This window comes from Plectropomus leopardus, chromosome 10 (genome assembly GCF_008729295.1).
Source record: "Plectropomus leopardus isolate mb chromosome 10, YSFRI_Pleo_2.0, whole genome shotgun sequence".
NCBI lineage: Eukaryota > Metazoa > Chordata > Actinopteri > Perciformes > Serranidae > Plectropomus > Plectropomus leopardus.
Window position 1 is genome coordinate 31,355,260 of NC_056472.1, and position 13,172 is coordinate 31,368,431.

The 13,172-nt window shown below is 41.9% G+C and overlaps 1 protein-coding gene across 2 annotated transcripts in view; it reads left to right on the top strand.

The window, feature by feature from the left end:
• LOC121949274 (protein FAM124A) overlaps positions 1-11,702 on the top strand; it is a 30,884-nt gene extending 19,182 nt beyond the window's left edge. Inside the window, exons 3-4 of one of the 2 annotated variants that reach the window (XM_042494919.1) lie at positions 3,805-4,571; positions 10,665-11,702. In XM_042494919.1, coding sequence (XP_042350853.1) covers positions 3,805-4,571; positions 10,665-11,483 — 1,586 coding nt within the window. In that variant the 3' untranslated portion in view covers positions 11,484-11,702. The remainder of the gene's footprint in view (positions 1-3,804; positions 4,572-10,664) is intronic. The other variant, XM_042494920.1, reaches the window with a different exon arrangement.
• Positions 11,703-13,172: the final 1,470 nt, after the last annotated feature.

Below are 13,172 nucleotides of genomic sequence, written 5' to 3' on the forward strand. Positions count from 1 at the left end.
TGATGAATGTTCCACTGATTTCAAGAAATTACCAGATGAAGATTTTTTTTTTTTAATCTAGGGAAAAATGTCTGGGGGAAAAAAGCTTGAGTTAATCATAAGTTCATATTTAAAATTATAATACAGAATTATTAGAAATATTGAACACATTCTCCAGGTAATTTCCCAGTTTTTTAAACCAATTTTCAGATAATATTATTCGTAATTTTTACTATTTTTTTGGTCATTTTGGGGTCATTTCTGTCATTTGTAATGGGCCTCTTCCCATGTTGGTTAATTTATCAGAGATGCTAGGAAAGTGCATAAACTAAGCACAACAGAAACATTAGATAGACCAACGTGTTTAACTCTACATCTTAAAACAATACAGTTACAGCTGAAAATGACAATAGATACGAACAAGTTTGTTGACTTCATGAATATCCGCAATAAAAAACAGTTGCCAGTTTTCTATCCGGGGAGTGACTTTTAGTGCAACACCACGGTAATTTGGTCTATAACTCTGTCCGATCTAATGCGATCAGACAGAAATAAACGTGTGTGTTAACCCCAGTGTCTGTGGCCTCCATCCTGACCCAAACTTAGATTGGTCTTTAATCCCCGGGTCACTTTCGTTACCGACTCCCAGGAACTTTGGATCGATGAAACTTGAGATGAAGGAACGCAAAAGGACTGAAAAAAGATGAGATAAAACTAGTAAACATATGAAAACTTGGCAAATTAAAGGAGTAGAATTAAAATGTAAACGTCAAACCTTCTGGACAAAAGTCTCTGTTCCCGGTAGGCTTATTTCATGTAATTATTCCAGAACAAGGATGCTGTGGGAACCATGTGTTAGAGTTACTGTAGGAGAATCAAGCCGCTGTGGGACAGTGCGCTGTACAGTAAATACCCTTAAAGATCCCTATCATCCCTGTGTTTGGTGTCTTGATGCCAGCCACATGTCAGGGAGACAGACATTGATTCTAATGGGATCAATCAGGCCGTCGTTAATGAGCGCGGTGCCCAGCGTGTGTGTGTGTGTATGTGTGTGTGTGCGCGCATCAGGACGTCTGTGCCCTGGCATCCTGCTTAAACCTGCAGTTCTTGATCCTGCTGTATTTATCTCTCCAGCCAAATGAGGACACTTTGTGTTAAAGTTGGGGTTTTATGGCATTTTATTGAATGTTAATCCAACGTTAAATCTGCTTTCTTTTCAAATCCCCACATTGAATCCATTCAGGTTTAGTTTGTAACACTTAAGTAACAGAAGTTGTAAATAAATTCAGTGATTGGCATTCAAGCTTCTTAACTTTTGTGCAGGGATATTATTGAGCATTGCAAAGAAGTCATGAAAACCGACTGGGAAAAAAAATCAAATGTCCTTTTTTTATTGCAAGAAAAAACACAGAACTGTGACAAAACTAAAAAACACCAACATGACAACAAAAATATGAAATAAGAACAGTGAAAACAGGGCAGTTAACAAAATTTCCACAACGGTCGAGGATGTTGATTGTGTGTGTGTGCATAAGCATGTGCCTATATTTTAAACCAGTTATTCTGGTATGTTGGAGAGAAAGAAAGGGGAAAAATAGATGAATAAAGTAATGAATGAATACATAAATTAATTTAAAAAATATTACAAATAATAATAGTAAAAATCAGGGTGAGCTACATCCTGCTCGTCTGCAACAAAGCATAGCCGGGGCACTGTCAGCAGATTGTGATATACATTTTGTAGCCTGATATAGTCTAAAAATATAGTGATTTTATTTATAGGCTATATCACCCAGCCCAAGTTTAACCTGTTCTAGGACGCCCTGGGGACATCCTTATTTAAGCCTGTTTTCATTCTTCAGCTTTGTTTAAAAAAAGGTGAAGAATGAAACTTCTCAAAAGTTGGAAACATTTTTCGTAGCTTTTATACTCACCATCATAATTTGCTTTTAATTAGACTTAGTTGAAACTATTTAAAGTGTATCTTACTGTGAACGCTGTCTTTGTGTATCACTCTAAGCTGACTATCATTACTCTCATGGCCACCTTTGAGCAATGTTTCCTCGTAACCTGATCTTAACATTTAGAAAATGTCACCTCTGTGGTCAAGTAGAAACTGTCCTTTTTGCAAAGGCCAGCAGGACCCAGGAGGCTGAACCTGTTCCTGTTTGCCGTCTCTGTTTCATGGATTCTGGCAGCAGCCAAACAGTCGGCTGTGCCAGGGACAAGTAGACTATGTCCTTTCCCAAACTGGCTCAAAGGCGCAAAGACAAAATGGGACAAGTCCCCCGAGAAGTCCAATAAAGACCGTAGGAACGTGAGAGAGCATGGAGATGAGGAGATACAGTGTGTGTGTGTGCACATGTAACATGTAGGAATGAAAACACTTCTTAAATATGACTTTAGTTTTGGAGCATCTGTGGTAGTTTTGCAGTACCTGTGCCAGGGGGCCTTTTCCAGGTCAGGGGTCCAGAGGGAGGCTACACCTGAATGCTCGCTCCTGCTGTGGTCTGAAACATTCCTCCGGGCTTCAGTAATGACCTCCTAATGGCACTAATGAGCCTCCGCAGAGGAGCCCTGCTCCACATGGGTCTCGGGGAACGGGGAGAGGAGGGAGGGAGAAAGGTAAACACAGAAATTGGGAGAAAGATGGAGTTAAGATGTGGGCGAGTGAAATGGAGATGGATAGGAGTAAAAGATCTGTGGGAAGGAGGGAGGAAAAGGATGAGGAAACTTGAACAAAGACGTAAACAAAAGGAAAGATAAAGAAAATATGCGAGAAAAGTATCCTGAGGAATTATTTCATTTCGGATGAATCTGAGACATGCAGAAGAATGTGTTGTGCCCTTCATATAGAAAGGTGGAAAGTACTGATGCAGGTTTAGGATGGTGGAGGGATGAATAGAGCATCGAGCTTTCAAATGGAAAATTGTGTATCCCTCCATACACCTACAATTAATGTCGGATCTTAATCACAATCTTCCCCCAACCTTCACTGTTATAGTTGCCTTACCTCAACAATCCCTTAACTGTAGTTTCTGTGCCATAATGAGGATCTTTTCCTGTCGACTGCATAAAAATAATGAAGACACTAATTGGTTTGTGGACTTATGTCATCTAGTCGCCTTTTTTTGGAGACAAAAGTGACCAAATTTGGTGCGGTGACTAGGGATGTTCTGATCTGATCTCAACCATCTGGATCTCGGCCAATTAAGGCATCTTTTGACAAATCACGAATATTTAACTCATAGAGCTGTCCTTTGTTTAAAGTCAGCTGTCACACAGGTGTTTTTAACTTACTTCACAGCAACACGGAGCGTACCTTTATCACCTGTCCTCCACTCGGTTGTCTCTGTCTCTCACTCTTCTGATCTCTCAAGTGTGTAAGTGCAGCTGCCGAGCCCTGCCGATTGCAGAGCACCACACACCATGAACAAAAACTCCCCATGAAACTGTTTTCTTACGTTGATTATTGAAGTTATGAGCACTTATTTCAGTGAGTTTTGCATCCAACTATAGTGCACAGTGTTTCTTCGCCCTGCTCAGAGGAGAAGAAGAGAGCGGTGCAGAGTTGACTACAGCGTCAGGACAGTTAAAGTCATGCGAGCAGAAGGCGCAAATCCTGGAGGGACTGCACACAGTCCATACCATGCACATGCTGAATTGAAATGTTATTGGATGTTTTAAGTGACACGCTTTCTTTTTATGTCTGTGACAATGCCATGATTGTTTTTTTTTTAAATTAAAGCTGATTTTAATTGAATCTTTTCTCTGTGTCTTTCTCATCCCCTCTTTGCTCTCTCTCATCTTTTCTTGCCGCTGTTGTGTGTGGAGGTGAGTTATCCATGGGCGAGCTCCAGGATCCCTTCCTTGTCAGCGTCCACCTCATCGCCGACCCCGGCCAGGGCAAGTTCCTGCAGCGTGCTGCCGATGCTGTGCTGGCGTGGGTTCACCCTGAGCTGCAGCTTTTCCGGGTCTCAGAGCGGGCCTCCGTCTCCCGGCCCAAGCACCATCAAAACGGCAGCCCGGTTGGAGCTTGCCAGCCGGCCCTGGCGGTTATCGTCTTCCTCCAGGAGGCGTACGGTGGCGAGGAGCAGATACTGATGCTGCACCGCGCTCTGCAGAGGCCACCGTGGCGCTACCACCACACTGAAAAAGTCAGCAATGGCCGACGGATGTTACCGCTGACGCCGTGCAGTCAGGACTTCTTCACTCTGTCTGCCGGCACGCCGCTCTGGGCCGTGCGGCAGGTCCATTACGGGAAAGAAATTGTGCGATTTACTGTTTATTGCCGACATGAAAATTACGCCGACATGGTGCGGCTTTACAAGCTGCTGCTTCAGCGGAGGGTGGCGCAGAAGAAGGAGGACTTTTGCTTCTTTGTGGTGTACTCCAACCCAGATATGGAGATCCAGCTGTCATTTAAGAGGCTCCCGCGAGGTCAGAGTCCTGTGGTGCTGGAGTCAGCAGTGATGGAGGTGAGGGTGCGGGATGTGGGAACGCTGGTGCCCCTGCTGCCACACCCCTGCAGCCCAATCAGCGAGGTCCGCTGGCAGACGGAGGACTACGATGGGAACAAGATCTTGTTGCAGGTGAGTGCTTTCTGTTAGTTGTAACTAATGAACCCTTTATACTGGGACTCTCAAAGAAACCCTTATAGATAGGAAATATAGAGCATTATATTATTGATGCATGATAATAGATTTGTCAATATCTGATATGCAGATATTTTCTCTCTCATTTTGGCAGATACCAATATGTGCACTTAAGTATTTCAGCCTAATTGCAGAGAACATCAAATCTCTCATGTTGTAGAATAAATATATTTTGCCTACTCCTAATGTGATGACTCACTACAGATGTACACCCAAAATCTAATGCTTTTCAGATTTAAGACAAAACAAGAAAACTACTTAAACCTGGACTATATTTAAAATGCGCCACATGTGACACATTTTAATCAAAACTAATATTCATCTGCATTTTAACAGGCTTGGATGATGATCTCTCAGGCATAATCCTGACAATAAGTAAAACCGGAGCTAAATTCAACTATTTCAAATAAACAAAGTCACATGATTAAAGTCTCTTCACATTTACCTGTAATATGAGCAGAAATGTTCATTTCAGACTGATGCAGATATTTCACTTTAAAGTTGACCCAGATGATGTGCTGATATTATCATGCATCCTGACATTATATGGTAAATATGATGAGGATTTGGACACATGCCTTTTTGAGAAGTAAATATCATTTATATCATTAACAAAATAAAATAGCAACTGGTTTTAAACGTAGGCTTACACTGATGATGCCATTAATACTCGTGTGTTAATTATTTTAAAAAATACTTAATTTTTTAATTAAATGCAGAGAACAGAAGGAACAAGTGCTTTTTTGGTACCATGGGCCTTTCATAAACTCCAGGCACACGAGGCAAAGGAGTAAGAAGTCGTAGTTTTTCCCGTGTTTTCCTCGGTCAAGACAAATCTGTTAGTAACTTCAGTTCTTTATCTGTGAAACTCCATTTTCAGACAAAGCGCTGCAGAATTAAGCTGCAGGACAAAACGAGAAAGACAATCTGTGTTTATAATGAAAAAACACAGAGAGAAGTCATTGTTTTGGGTGAAATAACAAGAAGCAGAGAGAGAAAGAAAGAAAAATGATGTCGAACTAAATCTTAAGCCAAAAACAACAAAATCACACAGCAGACAGCAGCTTTTAGTCTCCTCAATTTTCAGGCCCATTTAATCCACCCAGCCATAAACGTATCCGTGTTCATCCGTCCATCCTTCAGCCAGACTGTAACAGTTTGCATGTGCACATTTAACTTTTTCACAATGATCACACAAACATGTTAAGAGTTTGTGTGTGTGTGTGTTTGTGTGTGAATAACACTCACACACACAAACTGCTCCTTGTTTGGAGGGTATCGGTTTCAGAGGGATGTGTGTCCAGGCGATGGCAGATTAGTAGTTTTGAAAGTTCAAGCCGATTAAAGCAGCAGTCCATTACTGAGATTGGAGCAGCAGCAGCGAAACAATCAGCTAATCCGTCATGACAATGGACCATATGCATGATGCTTAACTGCCACCTGGCCTCAGGTCATGTGCTCCTCCGCACCACAGCGCTGCAACTACATCACACCTCGTCCACTCATGGGTTTTCCACTTTCCACTTCAAAGCGTCCTTTTTCTGTTTTCTCTTCTCATGTAGCACCAATTTCAAAAGTATGGGTGTCTGTCTACTACATCAATGGTGTAGTTTCATGTGAAGATCCCCTTTATATCAATAAAATACTATTTAAAGTTTCCAAATGTATCCAAAAATGACTCAGAATCTGAAAGGGAACATATTTTTTCTAATGTTTCTAAGAAGTAATGCTACTTTGTGCTATATTTATACTCAATACCAGAAAGTAACAAATAATGCCCTTTTTAATTTCCAAAACCCAAACAGGATTTCCAAAAGAACTCCCAAACCAAGAGATATTCAGTTAACTGACATTTGATAGAGAGCAGCAGCAAATCCTAATATTTTAACAACTGAAACAAGGGAACTGTTGGTATTTTCTGCTTGAAAAATTACTTTAAATATCAGTTCTCAATATTTTTAGCAGCTCGTCAGAAACCACACTGCTGAGACGATTTCTGAGCGTGAATCACAAATTCTCTGGCGTCTGCAGCATTGTGTGTAGTCGCTGATTAGTGCTCATTTGTGGTGTGGAGGTCAGATCTGCTGACCTCTGACCTGGCGCGGCCCATCCCGACATAATTGAAGTTTAAGGGTCTGATCATCGCCATGTCAACAACCTCATTACCCAGCACCCCCTGCTGCGGCTCCTCTGCAGCATTGTAGCATGTCGTCCTCACAGAAAACAGGACAGATCCTGTCATGTCGTATTAGCGGACAGAGGCACACAACGCTTTTACACAAACATGCATAGAAACACACGCGGCATCTCTGGGATGACCACACAGGCGCGCGCGCACACACACACACACAAACACACACGGGTTCTGTTTCGGCCTCCCTAAAGTGTCTTTAAGTTTTAAATCTGTAGACGACAAACGCTCGCTGCCTCGTTTTTCCTGTGTGGGAGAGATAAATATGCAGCCGTACGACCGCGTCATGGCTCAGAGCGGAGCAAAGAAAACAAAGTGAGAGAAAAGAGTGAAAGAAGGATAAACAGGAGGTGGTGGACTGCGGAGGAAAGAAAAGATCACAGAGTGGTTACTGAGAGAGCAAAACTAGGGCTGTTACTAGGGCTGTGTGTTTTTGGCAAAAATTACAATCAAGATTATTTAGATTAATATTGAGATCACCATTATTTATTTATTTAAGGGACAAAACTATTTGTTATTGAACTTTCACATTCAATATTTAATGTACAGCTGCTGTATTTTTCTGTGTCAAACTGCAAAGGTGATATTAAGGGACTTTGCAGCATGATCCCTTTGTAAAATAGGCCTCTGTGGGCCCAGCTCTTCATCTCAATCCATATCACTCTCATTTTTTGTTTTTACAAAGTCAGTTTGCATTCTTCCCTCTCTTTCACTTCTCCGGAGTCTCAGTTTCCCTTTTCGTTGGTGCTCCGACAACATTAGTGGTGGACTAAACCATTTTGTAAGAATTAGGAAGGGCTGCTGCGTGTGTGTCCTGCAGCAGTAATCCATGAACAAACAGATAAATCGCACAAATGAATCCCTTTCATGGAAGATCTTACATTCCCTTCGTACACGCTCTTCTCACTCTGTTAAAACCTTGATAATGTCACGTAAACTGTCACAAACACACATTATCAAAGGAAGCAAAGCTCTCAGCAGATAATTGCTGAGGGTGTGATTGTTAGCATCTCATTCAGTCCGCTCAGTGAGACAGTCAGTCGATCAGGCGTCCCCTTACCGAGCTGCATACCGTTGCTATAAATAGAAACACTCGGGTCAATGGTCTCGCATTTTTGTGTATTTTTATGCCATTTTTATCTTGACCTTTATCAGAGATAGTATGGATTTAATTGTTTTCTGTATGCATTCCAGACTTCTTAGACATTTCTGTGGCAGACAAATCTTTAGTGTTTCATAAAATCATGAGGTTCACCTCAGTTGGTGTGCACTCCCCTGTTTCTCGTCTTGACATTCCCAGAAAAATCAAAATGTTAAAGTTCTTAGTCTCAGATTATGCAGATACTAAAGATCAATAATGTGAACATTGTCAACATTTAAAACTGTAAACTCAGCTTTGGCAGTATATCAGGGTACTTAGAAATCCTGAGGGTATGCGTTTCACTACCATTATCAATACAGGCACTCCTCTTTCTATTATACGCATTGTATGCAGTGCACAGCACGCACCGTCACAACTCAGTCTCGGGTCTCTTCTGGTAGAACAGGCAGCTGAGCAGAAAGACACAGCGACACCTGGTGGTGGAGGGAGAAGTTACAGAACTTTAAACAGCTGGCAGAGAGACTGTCGGGAATAACAGCAGGTTTTTTACATCTAACTTGATTAACTGAGGATTTATTTTGACCAAACTGGAGCTGGTGATTGTTGGAACAGCAAACTTACTAAACAGATTACAAACAAGTGTAACCAAGTTAGTTCTACATTAGTTTTATTTTGTCAAGTTTGAATGCAGTGTGTTTATCATGAGTCAACAAGGCAGTTAAGCCTCGTCATGCTTCTGTGACGAGAGAAACTTGAATTCAGTGGTGTACGTTTGTATTTCTCTGTTTAATAAGGAAAATAGGTGTGAGAATATTACTTTTCTCATCTTTGTTGGTTTCACAGCTAACCAATGAAGGCTGGTAGCGAGTAGAGACTACAAAATCACAAATGTTTAGAGTTTTTAGAGTATTTAGAGTTATGTGTTTTTGCAGACATGTAAGAAATTGTTAATATGTCATACTTTTGGTGTAGTATTTTCCACCAGGAGCAGGATGGGAAATAAACTCAAAAGAATCTAGTTGTACTCCTTTAATACATCTGCAGCTAAATTTATACGTACAGTACAAATATTGTCTCAGTCCATCATGATCAAAACGAAAACTTATGAATGTTAAAAATACAGACATCACTTGTTTCCTGCGCTGACTTCAGTCTGTGAGGACATGATAAATCAACTTGGTTCTCAGGAAACTTAGATTTGCTTCCATGATATTTATTGTTTTTGTATCTTCACATATGGAAATCTGTTAGCTCCCCTCCGTCCTGGTGTTCATGGAAATAATTGCCTTGAGGCTACCGAGTGGAAAGTTATTGCTTCTGCTTGTATTGTTTAGTTGGAAAGTCAGATGACGGAGCAGACATGAGAACAGAAACATGGAGAAACTATCAGCCTGCAGAGGAGGAGGGAGCATTTCAGTCTGTCCGGAGAAGGAAAACACGTTTGAGAAAACTGAACGATGAAATGGATACCGCTGCAGCTGCAGTACATGTTAAGAACAGAACAGACTGGTTGCTGGATGATGATCAGACTGTATATTTGTGGTACTGCAGGTTTTCTGTGTTTTTGGTCTATAAACAGAGGTGTGATACACTCGGGACTCCTCTGGACGCTGATGAGTTCTCCAGCTGCTGGTGTGCTTCATGAAGTGGCCGCCCCGCGAACAGGAGGCCTGTGGGGGCTTTTTCAACCCCGGGGTTCCCTTGTACCCCTTCCTCCTTTTCTTTGCTGCACTGCATGTCGTGTGACGGGCACTTGGTTGCATGAGAGAGTTGGTTGCATGCGCCTCCCGTTTTGTAACCCCTGTGACCTCCTATTTAACTACCTCTTTAGTGCATACACAGGAGAGTTACTCTGTTCTTTTACACTGCAGCCGTCATACAAACAAACAAAATACTAGATACCAATCTTCAAGCTTAAGCTAAATGTTATGTAATATAGGGAAATTTGTCACTTTCAAGCAACAAAATCTGATAAAATATGGCGAAAACATAACACTGTCTGAGTGAAACTTCAAACTAGGCAGACTTTTGGGAAATTGTGGACATGGAATCCAAACAGGTCGTATCCAAAGCCTCCGTTGCAGAGACACAAAAACCATGCATGCAACATTTCCTGCACATAAACTGAGATTTATGAAAAGAATGTGAGCACATCGTGCATACTTCATACTAGTGTGCACACAGTGTTTAAGAGCCAAACATTGCATAGAAAATAAGAGGTGATCTAAAAGTAAACATTGTTTATTTAGCTTATTTTACAGTTTCACAGATTGTCTTGCACTAGACTAAAATTTAACCAAAGACTCATTTAAAAAAAAAAAAACACTGCAGTGTTTCTCACAGAATGAGAGTTTCTGTGGCGCTAGCTGACACCAGCAAAAGCAAACTTTATTTTGTTTTATATGCGTGTGTCCCTTTGTGTGTCTGTGTCCCATCTCTAAATTTGGTGGTTTTTGCGGATCCGTGAATGTGCGACCTTGACGTCATTGTTCTCACAGGATCCGCACATTGCCAGTTTAAATGGCGACAGAGGGGGGTGCGTTTTGAAATGATTATACTCTGGAACCCGGTTACAAAACTTTGCATTTTCAGGGTTCCAAAACACTGTTTTCATGTGAACAAAAGGCCAATTTTTAGGCCAATTTTTGCAGTGTAACTGGTGAATTTCCTCCTTTGTCTGATATGAATCAAGTTAAATCTATATGTTCTCATTTGTTTTCTTTCTCCTCCTGCTCAGGTCCAAGGGGCACACTTCAAACACCACGACCCCTGCTGCATCTCGTCCGCTGTCCCCCAGTCAGCCTCGGCTCCCTCCACCTTCACCCGCAGCGCCGCCTCCTACAGGAACCGTCGGCACCACCACCGGGCCACATCCCGCTCCAGACTGCACCAGACCTCCCACAGCGCCCACGCTTTGGCTTGCGAGGAGCCGGACGAGCAGGAACAATGGGCAGAGAGACACCACCCGGACACCTGGAGGTCCCAGTGGAGGGGCCACCGGTCTGACTCCCTCTTCTCTCTCCCCAATCTGGGCTCGAGCAGCACCCGCTCCACCTGCTCCTCTCCTGGGCCCTCTCCCAGCCCCCATCACCGGAGCCACTCCCTCAACAGGAGCTCCTCCTTCATCCCGCCCTTCCGCCTCAATTTGGACGCTCTGATCGGGGCGGAGGAGACGGATGTGGACACGGGGGACAAAGTGAATCCAGGAGGCACCGTGGACCTCACAGTGGTGTCTGCGTACATCAGATCCAGCCTGCCACAGACTCCTCGGCCGTTATCGGCGCCACCAGAAGACGTTGGTCCACCAGTCTCCCCCGGCATCCCAGAGAACGCCCACAGGGCAGCCACACTGGGCCGCATTCCAAACAGCTCCACCACCAGCAGCACTCCCTCCACTTTGTTTGGGTGTCGTATCCACAGCACCAGCGTGAACACGAGTGCTGCTCCGTCCCTGAGCGATGTTTCCGTAAACCAGTCGGACAGCTGCAGCATTATTAGTGCACCAGTTGAAGAGGAGGACAAAGTAGAAGACGAAGACCAAGAATTCTACATTTGATAGTCTGAGAGGACTCACTCCGTTCTGACTCGACTCTGCTCCCTGGTGTTTGATAGTAAAATGACAGCACAAACTATTAGACGTTCTTGTGTATTTGTAAATGTTGCTTTTGTTGCATGTAGATTTCAGCTTGTAAATGTCAGCTTATATTAACTAAATAACACATGTAAAGGACCGATCACATAACTGTACATATGCACTATTCAATAAATGTTTTTCTCCAACATGCGAGCCTCATACGACTCCACTTTACCACTTTGAAACCCGGAGCGAAATCACTTTTCTCGTGCTGCACTGAAATGTCTTAAAAAAAAAAAAAAAGCTGTGGACAAACTTAGCAAAACTTAAAACAAATAAAAATAAGCAAGTTATGAGGAAAAATGTTACAACCAACCATACTTGGTTTCATCTACTGTTTTATTTGATAAGTATTTCTTCCTTTCACTAAAGTACTGAATATGTTTGTAGTGTAATTCGGCCAGTTGCCCACACTGGCTGTAAAAGAAGCTTTCTATAAAACCACAGTGAGCAGACGTTAATATTTCACTCTACTGGGAGCTGTGGAATAAATCATGTCAGCACAATAAATCGGTAACACGTCAGTTTCAAAACCTTTTTTAAGGCAGTTTCCATGATTATATTAAGGAAGCTCAACTCAGATCTTACAGTGTAGCACAGATTTTGGTGGACAAAAGAAAAAAAACACTAGAGTACAAAATAATTAGACTCTACAGTCATAAAAGTTAAAGACACTAAACTTATCCACACAATTTTTTTTTTTAAATTGTTGAAACTTTCTCAATAACACTACTATAATGCGATCTCTTATTCATACATTTGATTTATTTAAACTCAGAGGAAAGGGTGAGCCAGACTGTCAAAAATAAAAATGTGTGGACAAACCCTTCAGTGACACCTTCACACACAAAAAATGCAGAAATCTGAGGCACGAATAAACAGTTAATACTGTTTAATAAGAGTTATATTTTTACAATAAGGGGGGAGCAGGGGAAGGCTGACTTGTTGTTGCGGTAAAGGGTTGAAATTTGCAAAAGAGAAATACTTGGACACTGTGGTATGACTACAAGAATATTCATGCTAATACACTTTTGTTTTACTGGATATATATTACTCAACAGAATATGAAAACTTGACACTTTCTGTAATTCTTATGGCCACTTAGATATTCAGCTGTATTTTTATACTCAGAAGTTCATTATCTTGGATATGTTAATTTCTTGGATAATTGTACCCCTTAAAAAATATTTTTGATTATTATTCTCAGTGCACTGATAAGTTACTAAAAGGTCACCTGCTCTAAATTGAAGCAACTCTTGTGTGATACTTATTTTCACCAGCAGAGAGCAGCATCCACTGTGAAACCTGCAGCCTTTAACTGAGAGACAGAGACAAAGAGGGACATGCTCCTGTCAGTCACATTTTCTTAAGTTAACTTCTCTGCTGCACTGCTGTCTTTCAGAATCTCTTTTCTTTGCTGCAGTTTCCTCGTTTTCTTTCTCTGACCAGTCTCTGCTTTTCTGTCGTCTCTGCATGCTGTGTGTGGTGTTCACAGTGATGCAAAGAAACAGAGGCTGCGGTCGAAAAGTTCAAATAATCTCCTTTCCTCACCACTTTTCCTTAACCTCCAGAGAAAACATCACGAGGTCAAGGAAAGATGTGGAGGATGAG